Raw genomic sequence first — 17,511 nt, 5'->3', positions numbered from 1 at the left:
ATAGCGAAAGTTGAGAATTTAGTAGGGTTTTAATAGGGGCTGAAAACAATAGTATAGCAGTCATGCTAATTGTTTGCAAAGGCATAAGGTGAAGAGTTGGCATTTAATGGTAGTAACACTTGAGTGTCATATGGCACTCTTTGGACTGAAAGGGGTCATTATTTTCCTCCATTCCAGAATTCTATTGACGTTGCGCATGAGATCGGAGGCATTGGAGAATTGAATTTGGGCCTCTGCAGTTCCCAGAAGGTGATGCCAGAATCTTGAATGTTGCATCCATTATGATCTGACCATTCCAGCAGCTATAGCACATAAAATCACTAGGTGGCAGCAAAGAGCCACACAATAGAAACTTTTATCTCCAGTAAAAAAATATATATTTTGTTATTAATTGAAATAAAATTATAATAAGAGGATCAGTGTCATGTTTGTAGCCTATAGTCACCTGAAGGTCTGCAGTGGTGCTTTCTGACAGATGTAATGAAGTTTCCCTCTTAAACAGGAGGTTATTTTTATATTCACACAACACAGACTCTTCTTTCAGATGTGACATCTTGTCTGGTGAAAGTAAAGGGAATCTCACTGTCAATACGGTACATAAAAAGATCCTTTGTGATCCCTGCACACACTCACAAAGGGCAGTCATACAGTAGATGGCCACCTACACCAGTCAGCATGCCCAAAATCTAATTTCATGTATGTCTTTACTTTGTCCTCCACTTTACACCATAAATATAATATTCAGAATATTATATTCAGATATAATATTCACAAATGCTATTCTTCCATTAAATATTTTAAGAATCACACCTCAAATATTATTCCAAAATGCATGGGAACACATAACTTTTGTGTTGCGGCAACTGAACAATTTTTTTTTCTCTGAACAACAACTGCTGTGAACAGATGTACTGCTGTTAATTTCATTCATCATTCATTATCCTAACCTGCTTATCCTAAACAGGGTTGCAAGGGGCTGGAGCCTATCCCAGCATACATTGGGCGAAAGGCAGGAATACACCCTGGACAGGTCGCCAGTCCATCGCAGGGCACACACACCATTCACTCACACACTCATACCTATGGGCAATTTAGACCCTCCGATCAGCCTAACCTGCATGTCTTTGGACTGTGGGAGGAAACCGGAGTTCCCGGAGGAAACCCACACAGACACAGGGAGAACATGCAAACTCCGTACAGAGAGGCCCCGGCCGACGGGGATTCGAACCCAGGACCTCCTTGCTATAAACATATAAAATAATTTGTGGCTCAAAACAGATGCAACAACAAATCACTGTACGGCCTGTAGCGTAGTGGTTAAGGTAAGTGACTGGGACCTGCAAGTCGGTAGTTCTAATAAGTAGCTACAATAAGATCCGCACAGCCGTTGGGCCCTTGAGCTAGGCCCTTAATCCTGCATTGCTCCAGGGGAGGATTGTCTCCTGCTTATTCTAATCAACTGTAGCTTGCTCTGGATAAGAGCATCTGCCAAATGCCATTAATGTAATGTAATGATCATTTTCCTGATCAAAGAACTGGTAATCACCATCTACCTTTCTGGAGTATGTTTTACTGTAATGTGTTGAAGACAGTGCATAGCCATTGCATGAAAAACTGCCTTTGCTGTAATTATAGCCTGATTTAATTCAAAGGAAAGGCCAGAATAGATGGTGACAATAGGTCACCCGTTACAGTCTAAGAGCATCCCCTCTTGTGTTGTACTAGTAATTCTGCATAACAGGCAGACTGTGTGTGTGTTTGACCACCACTGTGCTCAAAACTATTAATCTAGCGGGTACTGCCAGGGCATGGGTGCGGTTGAATATGGGCCTTGCCTTATCATCCTGCTGTTTGGTGTTAGTCCCTTTAAACTAATGCCAGTGCAGTTTTTAGATTTTCACAATGTGAAATGGATACTTCAGTTTTGTACACACTACTGGGTATCATGTGAGTTGATTCAACAAAGGCAGTTTATAAATCATCTGTGACAAAACTAAAACCGGTTGACGAACTTGTAACTAAAACTAAAAGAACTGCAATTATTTACACATGTGAAAACCAAATGCAGCAATGACCTTAGGACACGGTTAAAAGGAAGGTAAGGCCTGCGCATGCAGAACTGCACTGTGTGAACTGTAGCTACATGTAGCAGGCAGAAAAAAACAGTATCATAATACAAAGATTTACAAAGAACTTTGATGAATTATTTTACAAATACTTTGATATGAAAAAGCTTGCTAAAGATAAAATGTCATTTTCAAGAACAAGGACATTTTAGTTCATAAATAAGAATTGTTAGATTTCATTGTTAAATCAATAATATGGGTTAAAGGTATAGCAATCAGGCTCTTGGTCACTGCTGTCCAAATATATCATTGCAGATTTATAGGATACAATGTTAGAGCTTTTATTTTGGGAATATTTAATCCCTACAGCATATTTGTTCACATCAGTCATTTTAAAAGTCAAAGGTGCACTTTCTGTCATGGTACGTGTACACTACCGATGAAAAGTTTGGGATTCACCTTGTCTTTTTCTGCAGTTTCTGATTTAATATTTTATTTTCTCTGTTTGCCATCGAACAATTCCTACATGGTCAAAACACATTTATTGAATACAAAATGTACAAAAAAATACCCTCTAATAAAAGCTCTGACCACGTATTAATTGCTTGATTACAAACAGAAGAAAATAAATAAATAAATCAGAAAAAGACAAGGTGACCCCACACGGTTTTGTACGGTAGCATATATGTATTTAAAACTTCAAAACTAAAAGTAAGATGTTAATGCAAATATTTAATCAGCCAATCATGTGACAGCAACTAAATGCATAAATGCATGCAGACATGGTCAAGAGGTTTAACTATTTCTCAGACAAAATGTGATCTAAGTGACTTTGACCATGGAATGATTGTTGGTGCCACACAGGGTGGTATGAAAATCTCCTGGGATTTTCACGCACAACAGTCCATCCAATGAGCAGCAGTTCTGTGGGGAAAAAAGCCATGGTAATGAGAGGGGTTAGAGGAGAAGGGCCAGACTGGTCTGAGCTGACAGAAAGCTGACAGTAACACAAATAACCACAGATTACAACAGTAGTATGCCGAAGAGCATCTCTGAACACACAAACGCGTCAAACGTCTAAGTGGATAGGCTACAACAGCAGAAGACCAATAAGTCTAAATATTAAGTCTAAATACGTAATAACTCACGGAGTGTATTTCGCAAATAAATTAAAGAGTAGCTAGACCGTTTTTTTTTTACAGTGTTTACATTATTTTCAACAAGGCCACGCTATTCACTGAATCAACAGCAGCAGAATTTCATTTTTTTTTAAGTTACATTTGGTTATGACAATTATAGGCTTTATAAAACATAAAATGCGAGATGCAAAGCTGATACCCCCTTACCAGTACACCAAATGCAACTGAATACACTTCAATAGTGTACCTACGTGCTGACACCATGCCGAATAGTACTCGATAATCTTGCGGAAAACACGCGAACGTGCGCGCCGGAGTCAGTGGTTTCTCTTCCTCCTGCTAGCTGAACGGCCAGATCATTTTACGTCCGAATGATGTAACCACCTGTCGAGGGCTCATCATTCAAATAGGTAAAGGGATTGATGAATGTGCGCAAATTCATCGAACGGGCTACATATTAATTGACTTTCCGTAACAATTTATATGTCTAAATGAAACATTTTGCCGTATTTAACTGGTTGAGGATATTGCATTTCTATTTATGCTCCGTGGACTCAAGAACGACTCGTCTGCATACATTCAAACAATCACCCTCCCCTTCCTCGGACTCCACTCTTAGCGTTTGTGTGCGAGAATATTGACTTGACTCGCATTCACCAGTGCCGCACTTGAAATCAACATTGACGGCTACAGTGCAGAGGGAGATATCGTCAACGAGGTAAACGTTGGTTAACCTATTTTAGTTTAAATTATGTTGTAATATATTATCTTTTATCCTCTTGTTGCTATTCGGTAACTGTATGTTTGGTCAAAGCGATGGAAACCCCACGCGTGAAAGTATTTATTTTGTATCCACTAAGTAGCCTAACCCGTCCCTCATGTAGCCTACTTACAGCTACAGAATGAGATGCAGCAAATTTAATTTCGTCACCCTAATCAGAAGTCGTTCTGCTTGTATGTGAGGCTTGGAGCGCACCTTCGCACGCGGCTGTCTGTTTTGACATTGGCTCTTCTTTATTATGCTCTGTGTTCATCAAAGTGTATGTCGTGGCACAAAACAAGGATAACGTGCTTACATAAAAAATAACATTTTGCATCCGAACGATACGTTAATCACACCATGATTTGTCATAGATGGCAGGTGATAAACAGACTATATAGTCTGAAGTGGATATTATATTGTAGCTGTGGAAGGTCCGTTATGGAAGTCAGCTACCAATATCAATGGAACATAGACAGAAATGCAACACTGCTGTCCAATTAACTGTCTCAGAATTCGGAAAGCATTTTGTTCTATAGAAATGCACACAATATGAATTATATTCGCCGACGGCTTTGGCAATTGATAATGGCGTACGGTAATTGTTTTAGGCATCTTACAATGCAGTTTAATTACTCAGCATTGTGTATCTAAGGATTTGTGTAGGCTATTTGCCACTCATTCAACTGATTTCTAAACATGGTTTTCTTTCAACAGTACATTTAAGCCAGTTAAGATTGATTGAGCTGCTTGGTTGACGACAAATCAAATAAATTATGTTGTAAAATATTATCTTTTAGCCTCTTGTTGCTATTGGGTAACTGTATGTTTGGTCAAAGCGATGGAAACCCCACGCGGCAAAGTATTTATTTTGCATCCAGCAAGTAGCCTAACCAGTCCATCATGTAGCCTACTTACAGCTACAGAATGAGATGCAGCAAATTAAATTAAGGAAAATAAATGACTTTACAAACTCTCCAGATGACTTTGGGCAGCGGGTGGGGTTACTGAGAGGAGAGGTAGTGATGATTGACCCTGACCCCTCACCTGAGCACGTGGACTAAAATGATCAGTCTTCATTTGGTCCATCAAAAGCAGAAATAAGATGTCAGAACTCTGTCTGTATTTAATATTGAGGATATTTCTGAAAGCGTAAGTATTCTGTAGTTTTAGGGTTTGACAGGTGCGCAGTGTTGTCTGGATATTTGTTCAGATAATGCACGGCAGATACAGAATTATATTTAAACTAGGAAGTAAGCCAACAGATCTGATTGAGATGGATCTTATCTGCACTGCTGCATGTGACACCCAGGGAACCATGGGAACTGTTAGCTGAACCTAACATGGTTGTAGTGTGTACAGTTTGAGCTACATTTTGCATGGTTCTTTGTGGAATGTTACAATACTTATATATACACCAATCTGTAGAACTGTAGTAGCTATAATGTACAGTCACCAGGCTGTAGCTTTGTAGCTTTGTGCAGGGGATTTACCTTTGCTTGTTAAGCGTAATGAAATGCACAAAATGCTCTGTATCACTTGTGTTCATTTGTGAACCCAAAGTATCCTGCCATCACTGTGTTGGTTAGGACTGGATAAATGAACTACTTGGAGTTAGTTGCACCAAGATTTCACAACATTCTGTTCACCAGAAAAAGAGAGTGCTATCATACAACTGCATTTTTCCAACACTGCATAACATATTTTATTGGCTGACTCATTGCTTTAATTTGATCTGTGCAAGAATTACATCCTTTTTATACATAGTCCCCCCATTTAGGGGACCAAAAGTAATAGTTTGGAGGCATTTGATCTGTTGGGACAGATTTTTTTTGTTTTGTTCTTTTTGTTTTCAGTATGGCAAGAACTCACCAGTGCTTCTTAATGATGTTCCAAACAGTTTATTTTTGCAAGACTGTTGTTTGGCCTATGTCTCTGGCTGTTCTTTTTATTTCTCAGCCTCATATCGGCTTTTTTGACTAACAATTGTACAACTCTGGTCCTCAGGTTGACAAATGACAATAGCAGAGTCTAGAGGCAATCAAAAGCCAATACTCAAGACTAGTTACTGAACACTTTCTTGTACTTACACTATGGTACGGTAATGTTCTCTGCATTACCAATTATTTAAGTTTCCATGCAATTAAATGGTAAGCAGTTATCGTAATCGTCATGTGATTACATATAGCACATTAATCGCTGACAGATACATTGCCCTCCATTATGGGACAAAGACCCATCATTTATGTATTTGCCTCTGTACTCCACAATTTGAGATTTGTAATAAAAAAAGATTACATGTGGTTAAAGTGCACATTATCAGATTAGTATCAGAGTATTAGTATCACCTGTAGGACAACCTGAAATAAGATATCCAGACTGTGATGATGTTGACGGGTCACAGACATCAGAAAGTCATGGCATGCAAAGGATATGCAACACAATACTAAACATGACTATTTTCATTTGCTTAACATTACTGTGTCCCAAACATTATGGTACCCTGAAATGAAGGGACTATGTATAAACACTGCTGTAATTTCTACATGGTGAAACCAAAATGTATAAAAATGCCCTTTGTTAAAATCTGACAATGTGCTTAATTATAAGTACAGAGGCAAATAATAAATGATGGGTCTTTGTCCCAAACATTATGGAGGGCGCTGTACATGCTGTTGGCTGTACATGGCTACTTATGAAGGTAATGCACCATGATAGACTGTGTTTAGTTGTGGTTGCCTTTTCTGTTTCAGCAGGCATTTGAAATGCTGTTATACACAGATAATGGTCAATATATGAATATGAAACTGCATTTTCATTAATGAGTAAATTAGACATTAAAAGTCTATCACTAATCACAAGTTTGGACATTTCATCATTTGGACATTTATACTTTTTACATTTTATAGGTCTGGACAGCTAACAAAAAATAGGTAATACACACACACACACAGGCACTCTACTCTCAGCAAGTCATTATTTACATTCTACAGTGCATTCAAAAAGTATTGAAACGCCTTCATTTATTTAACATGTTGTTATGATATACAGCGTTATTCTAAAGTGGATTAAATTACTTTCCACCCACATTCATCTACACACAATACCTTATAATGACAAATCAGGTTTTTAGAAATGTTTGCAAATGTATTCATTGTATTCATGTATTCATCTGAAATGTCACATTCAGTCAATTCAAACCCTTTTCTTAGCACTTCTGGCAGTGATTACAGCACACCTGTTCTTCTCTGCAGATCCTCGCAATCTCTTGTCAGGTTCAATGAGGAGTATTTCTGGGCGGCCATTTTCAGGTCTCTCCAAAGAGGGGCGATCCCCGGTTCTGGCCGGTGACAAATACACTGTATATATGGATTCCTCAGTTGTATATTTCCTGGCTACTTGTATTTGTTTATATGAATTATAAACAAATACAAGTAGCAGGATTATATCTCTTGCTTGCTTTCCATAACAACAGTATGGGTGGGCGGCCTGTAGCGTAGTGGTTAAGGTAAATGACTAGGACACGGAAGGTTGGTGGTTGTGATCTGATCCCGGTGTAGCCACAATAAGATCCGCACAGCCGTTGGGCCCTTGAGCAAGGCCCTTAACCCTGCATTGCTCCAGGGGAGGATTGTCTCCTGCTTAGTCTAATCAACTGTACGTCGCTCTGGATAAGAGCGTCTGCCAAATGCCAATAATGTAATGTAACAGTATAGATAGGTATTTATATTTATTGTGAAATAAAGTTTCTCAATGCTAGCTAATGTTGAATGTTTTTCATAATTTCAGAGCAAATCTGTTCCACGGGAGTAGGCAGTGAAACTGCTGACTCAGGTCTGACAACCATGGCTGCAAAACTGAACCCTAATGTCCTGTACGTTCGGGAGCCGAGAGAGACTCACCCAGCACAGGATATAGACCGACTAGCACAGGCAGAAGCTGCCGATGAATCATCTGACAGTGATGGGGAACAGGAGGAAACTTCACACAAGCTCATCAGAAAAGTGTCCACCTCTGGGCAAATTCGCGCAAAGGTAAGAGAACAAGTCCAACATTAAATATTCAAACACACTTGATTTGCTACTGTAATTATTGCAGCATTTCTTCTATTTCCTGTATTCCATTCAGACTTGTCCTCAAATTTGTTGAAATATTTATATAGATCATATTAATAATATTATCTATATAACTCCTGAACTGTGTTTGCAATGAATAACACTCTTTATCTGGAAAAGGTAGAGGCAAATGTTGGAATCTATCCATTGTCCATTTATAGCTGTAGTTTAATTTGTTTCCTCCCATTCTGCATTATAAATATGGAACATTTAAACATGAGACCATGTGCTGGGCTGTCTAATGAATTTAGTCAAGGTTAAGCACAGTGCTCTGGAATCTAATCCCCGAAGTGTCCACTAATCTGTTTAATTAATTCGGCGGGGAGTAGAGTTATCGGGTTTCATTCACATGGCAATTAAGTCAAACCCAGATCCCCTGTGCAAGGATAATTTATGTATCATTGTTACAACTGTCCCTGTCATCATAGTCATTGCTGTTGCTGTCATTTACATTTGCTTTTGGTTCCGTATTAATGTTAATAAATTACTGCAGTGAAAGAGGATGATTTAATTAATTAGTAGTTCTGGCAGTAGTGGCCACAAGCTCATGCTTGGGGGAATGTTTAAAGAATCTTGTCTGAGGTGTGTCTTACATCAGCCCTGGGATCAGTGATAATTGCCTGCCATTGGCTGGTTCTGATGGTTACCATTTTGCTCTCCTGATTCCAAAGGACGGGATATCCAATTGTTGTGTTGTGCAAGAAGCATTAATACACCCTCACCCTGTGCATTACACTAAATTACATTTATTTAACAGGAACGTATCCAGGAACATAAGTGCAGTCACCTGATTAATATGAGACAAACAACATTCGTAGACCAGTGATTCCAGCTACAGTACAACATCACTAAAATGCTAGTGCTAGTTAACTTGCTAACCTAGAATAAATTCAGAATACATTCAGATGTCATAAAAATATGATCTATAAAATTATAACCTAAACCCATAAAAGACCATTTGTCAGCAGCTGTACCACCATGAGGCAAAGCAGATGGGGGCGTGTTTAACAAACTAAGTTGATGCTGGAAGTGGTGTTTTGGCGGGCGAGTAGTGAGTAATCATCCATCTGATCAAATAACTCTCGATGCTCGATGAAGTGTTTTTGGTATCATCTCATTATTACTTTGTCCGATCACCACGAAACTTGGTGAGAATCTTGAAGTCTTGACTTGGTACTACCACATAAAATTTGGGAGTCTGTTGGCAAATGGGCAGGTTTTAAAGTGTGTATGTTTGGCTATGGTTAGTTGGAAATCCTATAACTTACATCATTAGATCCTACACCTTCAGATTAATAGCTAAGCCTCAAGAAACAACATCAGAGATTTTGATTTAGAATCTTTTTTGCCTACAAACGTGATACGGTCTTCACCATATTTCACATGGAGCATGCCTCAATTAACTCAGGATTTTTTGATGCTCCAAACAGTTTTTCCATGACATGTCAATCATCATTGTGGGCATGGCCATTTTTACTAAACAATTGTAACTTATGAATACTTTGTCCGATCATCATGAAACTTGGCGAACACGTGCAATAGTAGCATCTGGCGCAGTATGAACATTTCTGTGTAGGTTCGGCCTAGTGTAGATGGCACTGTAAAAGGAATATAAATACATGCCTCTTAACTCCCCAATTTCTTTACCAATCTTACTGAATCTTTGTATGCTATGGCTTTGTGTCAGCCCCCAATTGGCTGTGCAATGATAAAGTAATTGGCCGCCTATATTTTTAACAGTCAGCCTTCATTGCGCATGTGACAATGGCTGGTCTTCATGAATCTTATATGTACATACTGTTTATTGACCTCTAAACTAGGGAATGTCATGTAAAATTTTGGGACAGAGACTGAAAATATTTGTACCCTTCATCAGATGTGTGTCCTTACAGCTTGACAGTTCTTACTTGCCTCATGTTGACCATGCTCGACCCTATTAATTACCGCTTGTGGTTATGTCAGTTTTATTGTCATAGTATTGTTACTTGTGGAAATAGACCTATACTTACTGGCCATTCGTATACTTTGTGTGCTTTCTTATATTGGGCTGATACACTCTGCTGTAGCCTGACCTGCATCTTCCTGTCACTTCTCTCATGTTACAGTACATCATCACCCATTTTCCTTGGATTCATGTTGTAGTTCATATTGATTGTAGCGTAGTGGTTAAGGTAAATGACTGGGACAGGCAAGGTCGTTGGTTCGAATCCCAGTGTAGCCACAATAACATCCGCACAGCCGTTGGGCCCTTGAGCAAGGCTCTTAACCCTGCATTGCTCCTGGGGAGGATTGTCTCCTACTAATCAACTGTACGTCGCTCTGGATAAGAGCGACTGCCAAAAGCCAACAATGTAATGTAATGATTGCAGATCCTTCAATCTTGCTTCTATCTTGGCTCTTTTCAGCATTCCCCTCTATCATCTGATACCCTGCTATTCCTTTTGCAATTTCTCCTGTTTGATTTCTTCAGGCCTTAAGTGTTCCGGGTGATTCAATTGATTGATATCTATCATGTTATCTTATTCATACATTGTATTATATCACATGCACTCACTTTATTAGATATTTATAAGACTTGAGTCTTCTGCTGCTATAGCCTATCCACTTGGAGGTTTGACCTATCACTGTTGTAATGCCTGGTTATTTGCTTTACTGTCAACTTCCTGTCAGCTTCGACCAGTCTAGCTGTTCTCCCTTCTCATTAACAATGCGTTTTTGCCCGCAGAACTGCCGCTCACTGCAAGTTTTTTGTTTTTCGAACCATTCTCTGCAAACTCTAGAGACTGTTGTGCATGAAAACCACAGGAGATCAGCAGTGTCTGAGATACTCAAACCACCCTTTCTGGCACCAACAGTCATTTCCAAGTCACTTAGAACAGATTTCTTCCCCATTCTGACATTTGGTCTGAAAAACAGATGAACCTCTTGACCACATCTGCCTGCTTTTATGCATTTAGTTGCTGCCACATAATTGGCAGATTAAATATTTGCATTAATAAGCTGGTGTACATGTCTACCTAATAAAGTGATCACCGAGTGTATATTGGTTTCATATTGCACCAATGGAAATGACTGTTGTTCATTTTTTCTTTTCTTTTTTTTTTTGGCCAAATTAAATTAGGCTACATTAATCTTTCAATTACGACCTATTAAAAATAAGCAGCTGAGCAATCCATTTGATGCATGCATTTATGTGTGGGGTGGAAGGATGCTTAGGAAGCTCTTTGAGGGCCTTGGAGTAGTTATACGGTTCTTTACAATTGTGCTACAGGATGAATGAGGCATGGTTCATATTGACATAGACTGAGCACTGCACACAATACGTAAGAAAGGGGGCAGGTTACAGTAAAATATCACAGCAGGGCAGCATGTAGCAGTTAGACCTCCATATAGGCTCTATTGTAGGTTTGCTTGTTCAAAGATTCAGTTAAAAATCTTAAATTGTTCAAAATGGTGATATGTCTTAAAATAGTATTTGAAACCCATTGTACTTCCTCACTGCAGTCTTTTTTCCTCCAGACCACAGAACAGAGTGTAAAGCAAGTAATGCCACCACCAGCTGTTAGCTTAAGGCAGCACTCGGCTAAAATAGATAAATTCCAAAATTGAAAAACAAAGCAGCTTAGGATATACAGTATATCTACAGCTTTCTGAGGTGAACTGTTTGAATAATTTTTGAAACTGAATTTTCATTTTATGAACTCTACTCACTCAGTTAACATGTTTATATTTTGTTTGTCCACTGGATATGGGGGGCTGAAATGCATTCTGGGTTTTGCACAAGAGGCTTGAGAATGATCTAGTTATCTTATTTACTAAATCAAATTGAGTTCTTAAATCATAGTAAGGAAAGTGAGGGAAGCCAGTAACATTTGAACGACTAGGAGGGACAAGTGGATGAGATTGCAGCAGGCATCAACTGCAGAAAGTTGATGTCTGCCTGATGGTTCTTCTCAGGATACTAATGATCTCATAGATGATGTTAACAGAGAAAACAAATGCACACCAAAACAAACACACACCAACAACATTGTGCAAGGTGCTGGATCACAGGAACTGGATTATTTTTCTTTTCTAGTCATCTTTGAGATGTTACAGTGAGTTTTTATACAAAGCCTGTAAACAGATATTTAAATTGTGTTACTTTGATTGGTCAGGATAGTATCAGTCGATATTGCAGCAGTTGGCTACATGTCAGGTTGCTAGGCAATTATACCTAGTCCTTTCTTTAAATGTTATATGACGTCTTGGTATATTGGTGGGGAAACGTCACTGGCCAGCTGCACAGCTGCATCTGTAATCACTTGTAATTCCCCTGGAGAGGTGGTCTATAGGACATAGAAACGGCATATGTAGCGAGCAATAGAAAATAATTAAGTGGCAGAGAAGGGCAAAGGAAGGGCAGTGTCATATACCTGCAAAAACAATCCAATTAGTACAATAAAATTAGGTAGCAAACAGGTGGAATATATTAGTAAGCTGAGTAATCTACGATTAACTAAATTAATATGCAATAGAATACATAAGTGGGTATATGTATGTCTGAGGTAGCTACTGGCCAGAATTTGATGAAGCAAACCCAACGACAACCCCTGGTGAAAATCAAACCCCTGTTAGTGCGATGCTTGGCCTGTTGACCTAGGCCATTTTGAGGTGTTAAACACTGACCACATCACGCATCCAGATATAGGAAATCCATCAAACAGGTTTAAATTGACAACCTATCACTATGGCCATGGAATTTAAATTGAACTACCTTTTCTTGAATGATGAAGACAAAACACAATGTATAACACTAACACAACTGAGGGGACACATATTGCATATAACTGTGGCAAATGTGAGTATCCAGCGTCCAGTTATAGCAGTGAAGTAGGTTCCACACCTCATCGTCAGTTCCATTCTAAACATTTTTGTAAGTTTGCACTGTAGATTGAGGTGTGTTGAACGATTCCAGGTCCAGAATGACAGCAGTTGAGCATACAGTAGATGTTAGTGATATATCTCTAAAGCTACAGCTGAAGCCTGCTGTAATGTTAGTTAGTGGTCACACAGTATTGTTGCGACTGCATAAAGCCAAGTTGGCAACTTTTTCTGCCCTGTCCGTCTTCTCTAAAGATTCCATTTTGATTTCCTTCGAAGGCTCACTTCTCTGCTGTAGCCATGTAATTCCTAATTTTGGAGAAGGAGCACCACTGGCATTGGGCCCTGCCCCCTAGATCTGGCCCTGGTCTGGATGTAATTCTGCACTGCTGGGTTCATCACTGCAGGGCAAATACATGCACAGGCTCAATGTGCCACCTAGCCAACCAAAAGAAAACTTCAGTTTCGGTTCTGAGCCTGTCAGATTAGCTCATTTTGAGTGTACAATATCAGAAAACTAACATCTTTGAGGTTCACAATGGGAGTTATTAGTCATGTCATTATAATTTTTCAGCAAGAAAGAAATGAAAGGATTCAACTCGTCAACGTGATGTTCTCTCTTTCTGCTATGATTAATGTTGTGTAATGATAATATATTAGCCTTTTGCTATAAATAAGCTCATTATCCGTGACTTGGTGTTTTTCATGGCGTACAAGTAGATGGCTTTAAAAAACTGTAACTGGACGGTATTGCAGGGACTATTATATTGCTCTTGTAATATCTTTTTTAAATATTAAATTAATTAATTTGCTAAATTATGCAGTACATTTGAATCAGTTAAACTTCACCATATGCGTTTCGGCCTTTTGGTGTTTTAACAGTGCTTTGCTTCAGTGGCCATTGTGATGCCATTTTTAGTGCCACAGTGTTAGGCCAAAGGGCTCCGTTTCCCTCTGCTGGTTTTTATACCTGTCTAGTGTTAAATTAAATATCGACTTAAAGTTCTGGCCTCAGAGCTCAGTTTTTGGCAGTAACAAACTATGCCTTCACCTAAGAAATATGGGTCCAATTTGTGTGAACAGCATGGAATAGGGCCGCAGTGGTGTTCTGCCAATTGAAGAAGTGAACGGCAGCTATTTGTGAGCCTAGGATTTTGAGACAAAAACGTCTCCAGTACTGATTGTGTCCCTCATTCCAGTGCGTATATTCGAGTGTTTAAACCCAAAGGACAATACTCTGGGTACTGAAGTGTGGTACTATTACAGCACATAGCTGAGGCTGAAGATGAGGAATAATGAGTAATGTTCATAGCTGTTCAGTAATGCAGACTTCTCAGATAACTTTGGGTCAATATTGTGAAGGTCAAAGCACGATACAGTCGGCTTATGATGCCATTAGGGAGGTAGATTCTCCTGTTCTAGGCATGTGGTGTAGTCCACATAAGCATGAGTGCCGTGCTCACAGAGCCAGTGATGACCAGAGCTCTTTAGTCCGGTGATCTGGCATCTTAGATAGTCTCATGATAACCACAGAGAGGACATTCTTAAATGCAAGATATCTGTTGTCTGTTGGCATTTTTGATGATTAAGGAAAAGAAGTTGCACAAGCCTGCACTACCGATCCTCTCTAATGCTATAATAAGTGCACTTCTCCCACAATGTCTAAGGTCTGAAAAGCAAAGCCCATCTCCATCCCTATTGATTCTCTATGTGGAGGTTCAGTGTGAGACTCATCCCAGCATCCATCAGGTTTCTAGTGATGTAACCCAATACACAGGGCTGCTGGGAAAACCTGGGCCCATTATGTATTAAGATGGCCCGAGTGTGAATTATTCATGGTGGATGCTTTGGGTTTTCAGAGAAGGCAGCTCTATTTTTTTCTTTCGGACTCAGCTATATGTCAAGATGGACACCGCACACTGCTGGAATTGGCAGATTATCATCTAATAAATAAGTAAACCCAAACCCATGAATGTCATCATGCCAGTTATTACATTTTTCTGATGAACTTAGCCCCCTGCCTCCAGCCAGCTTCAGGGCCCTGTCTGACTCATTATCTGTCCCTCTCCCAGAGTTCACGGCCCACTACAGCCCTGACTCTCAACTGGTTGAAGGCCATGCCTTGATGCAACCGGGAGCCCCAGATGAATCACCCTGCAACATTATACACCTCTTAATTTGGACTTTTGACTTTACCCGCTATTTTAATACCAACTGTTACCTGCTATGCGCATTCGCTTATTTGCTGTGATAGTTCCCTTATTGCATTTGTGTTACATCCATTCTATCTCAACTGTACGTCGAGCCGGCCAGAAGAGGACGTGCTCCCCCTTTTTTGTCTCGCTACCGTTTCAGTCTTTTTCTTCCCACTGGAGAGTTGTTGTTTTTTACCTCACTTGCTTTTTGGGGGTTTAAAGGTGTTCACTCACTGACAAGTTCACTCATCCTCTGCCTGTGTTTATAGTCCTTAAATTCTGGTTTCAAATTATTCAGTTGACGGACCGTTTATGAGAACCAAAAATTGCTTTTGGTCTGAATGATTTAAACTAAAATATCTCTCCATTAGAAAGGGTCGGTTAAGGGTCAGTGTGGTTTCTTTGTAATGAGGATAAATGTATTCTGTGATCAGCTTTCTAGTGAAGGTTACCTTGAGTGGGCAGTTGCAGTGGAGCAGAGGTATGCTGTGATGGTTTAGATGTAGAGGAAAAATTGCTGAAGTTTGTGTGTCACTATTACTCCAATCTCTTCAGTAATGGAGATTGATCACTTCAGACCCAAGACTGAGACCCCTCACCATGTAGATTATAGAGAGCCAGCACACAAAGCAGCTTCACTCACAAGAATATTAAAATAAGGCTTCAGTTAAACCTAATCTGTTGGGTTTGAATAAATGTAACATTCATGAATTTCACATTTTCTCATTTAAACTTTGTTCTATGTCCATTTTGTAATTATTAAAAATTACATTCAAAACCCATTGTGGCAAATTTGGTCAAAGTCTGGTGGTACTGGCATTGACTTTTCCTCGTCTGTAGCACGGACGTTTTTGAGTGACGGGAATTTGGCTAGAGTGCTGCATATGGCCTTCGTTGGAATGTAGCAGTGACACCTGAAGATCTCTGTTTGGCATGTGGTGGTTCAACAATGTGCTGGTTCTCGGTCTGAAGTTGACAATGAGAGTATGCTGGCAGCTTTTCTTTCCGAGTGCTTTTTACTGGATGTGGTGAGACGCAAGTGTGCCCTCCGGGTGCATTCGGGCCATTGGTACCACAGCTTGGCTCCTGTCATGCCACCTCCTGTTCAGTGCCCTGACATCTATGCACCTACAGCCAACACCTTCACTGCGAGACCTGAACTAAACCTGTCAATACAAATATTAAATAGAACAAAAAAGTTTTCTGAGAAGGGGTTGGAGCAGACTTCCACATTGTTAAGGTGAGTGTGGAAGGCCTTTGTTTTTAGGGGCTAAGCCTAGTTTCAGGTTTGCAGCAAAACTGTAACTGGGTTATAAACGATGACAGATAGGAGGAGGAGGAAGTGGTTTTGCGTTCAGCTTAGTTTGTGTGTAGCTAGTGTATTTTTAGCAACAGACAGCAAATTTACTGAGACTGTTTCTTTGCAGAGCTTATTATTTCCTGCCAATTTAATTAGATGGTTAAAATTAACAGCTGCAAAAAAGCTAGAAGTTAATGCTAGAAGGCAGCCACAGCTTCTGTATATAGTGTATTTGTGTAGCTGTAGTGATGTTTCTTTTAACACTTTTAATTGTTTAGAGATTAGCAATCATGTTCATTTGAAGTTTGACCTCTTACTTGAACTGGATGAAGCAGAATTGCCATATCTATATGCTGTTGAAACATCTGTGGTTATTAATGAAACGTAAGAAACGTAAACGTAGATTTTTCCACCGATTGCATTCAAAATAGGACTTGAAAAGTATGATGTATCTTTCCATTTGAGAGTGGAGATGTTTCCACTTGAAAAGCGCTTATTGTACATTTTCACATTAATGGTTCTGATGTGAACTAAAGGACAGTGGGTGTGAAAGGCTTCACAGTATCATTGACCTTGAATAACTGCTTTGAACAGAAAGCCCAGTCCAGAATGAAGAATGACAACCATCTGAAGAAAGTCTGTATCTGTATGAGTCACCTTGACATTTTCCCTGTGTAGACACGACAGTATACATAATGTATAAGAAAGGACACCAGGAGTCATTGCCGTATAGCATAGGTTTTTTAACCACATAGGTTAAGAAATAAATACTAAGTAGAAACTGAGATTGTTTTAGAAGTAATTTGGGTATTTTATCCTTTTAGTCTACAAATATTGCATCAGTCTTTATTTTAGATTTGTTTGTTGCTGGCGCAAGACCTGTTAATGATGGTTTGTAGGTTTGTAGATTCCCAAAATATGAGCTACTGTTGCACCTATTGAACTGGAATGGAAACTTGGTCAAATGGTTCAATTCAATCCCATTGAATTTGGTTCTTCTGCAAGTGGCACCACCTGAAGAAAGCTTAAATCAAGGGCTTCATTGATTGGCGGCTGCTTCATGCTGAAGCTGA

The 17,511-nt window shown here is 39.4% G+C and overlaps 1 protein-coding gene across 2 annotated transcripts in view; it reads left to right on the top strand.

Moving 5' to 3' along the window:
• Positions 1-3,587: 3,587 nt before the first annotated feature.
• Positions 3,588-17,511, top strand: part of LOC133133634 (diacylglycerol kinase delta-like) — a 56,563-nt gene continuing 42,639 nt past the window's right edge. For both annotated transcript variants that reach the window (XM_061249742.1, XM_061249741.1), the window contains exons 1-2: positions 3,588-3,923; positions 7,755-7,999. In XM_061249742.1, the coding sequence (XP_061105726.1) occupies positions 7,811-7,999 (189 nt within the window). In that variant the 5' untranslated portion in view covers positions 3,588-3,923; positions 7,755-7,810. The remainder of the gene's footprint in view (positions 3,924-7,754; positions 8,000-17,511) is intronic.

The sequence above is a fragment of the Conger conger genome, chromosome 7 (assembly GCF_963514075.1).
Source record: "Conger conger chromosome 7, fConCon1.1, whole genome shotgun sequence".
NCBI classification, from domain to species: Eukaryota; Metazoa; Chordata; class Actinopteri; order Anguilliformes; family Congridae; genus Conger; species Conger conger.
Note: the sequence above shows the minus strand (reverse complement) of the source record. Positions and strands in the feature narration are given on the sequence as shown.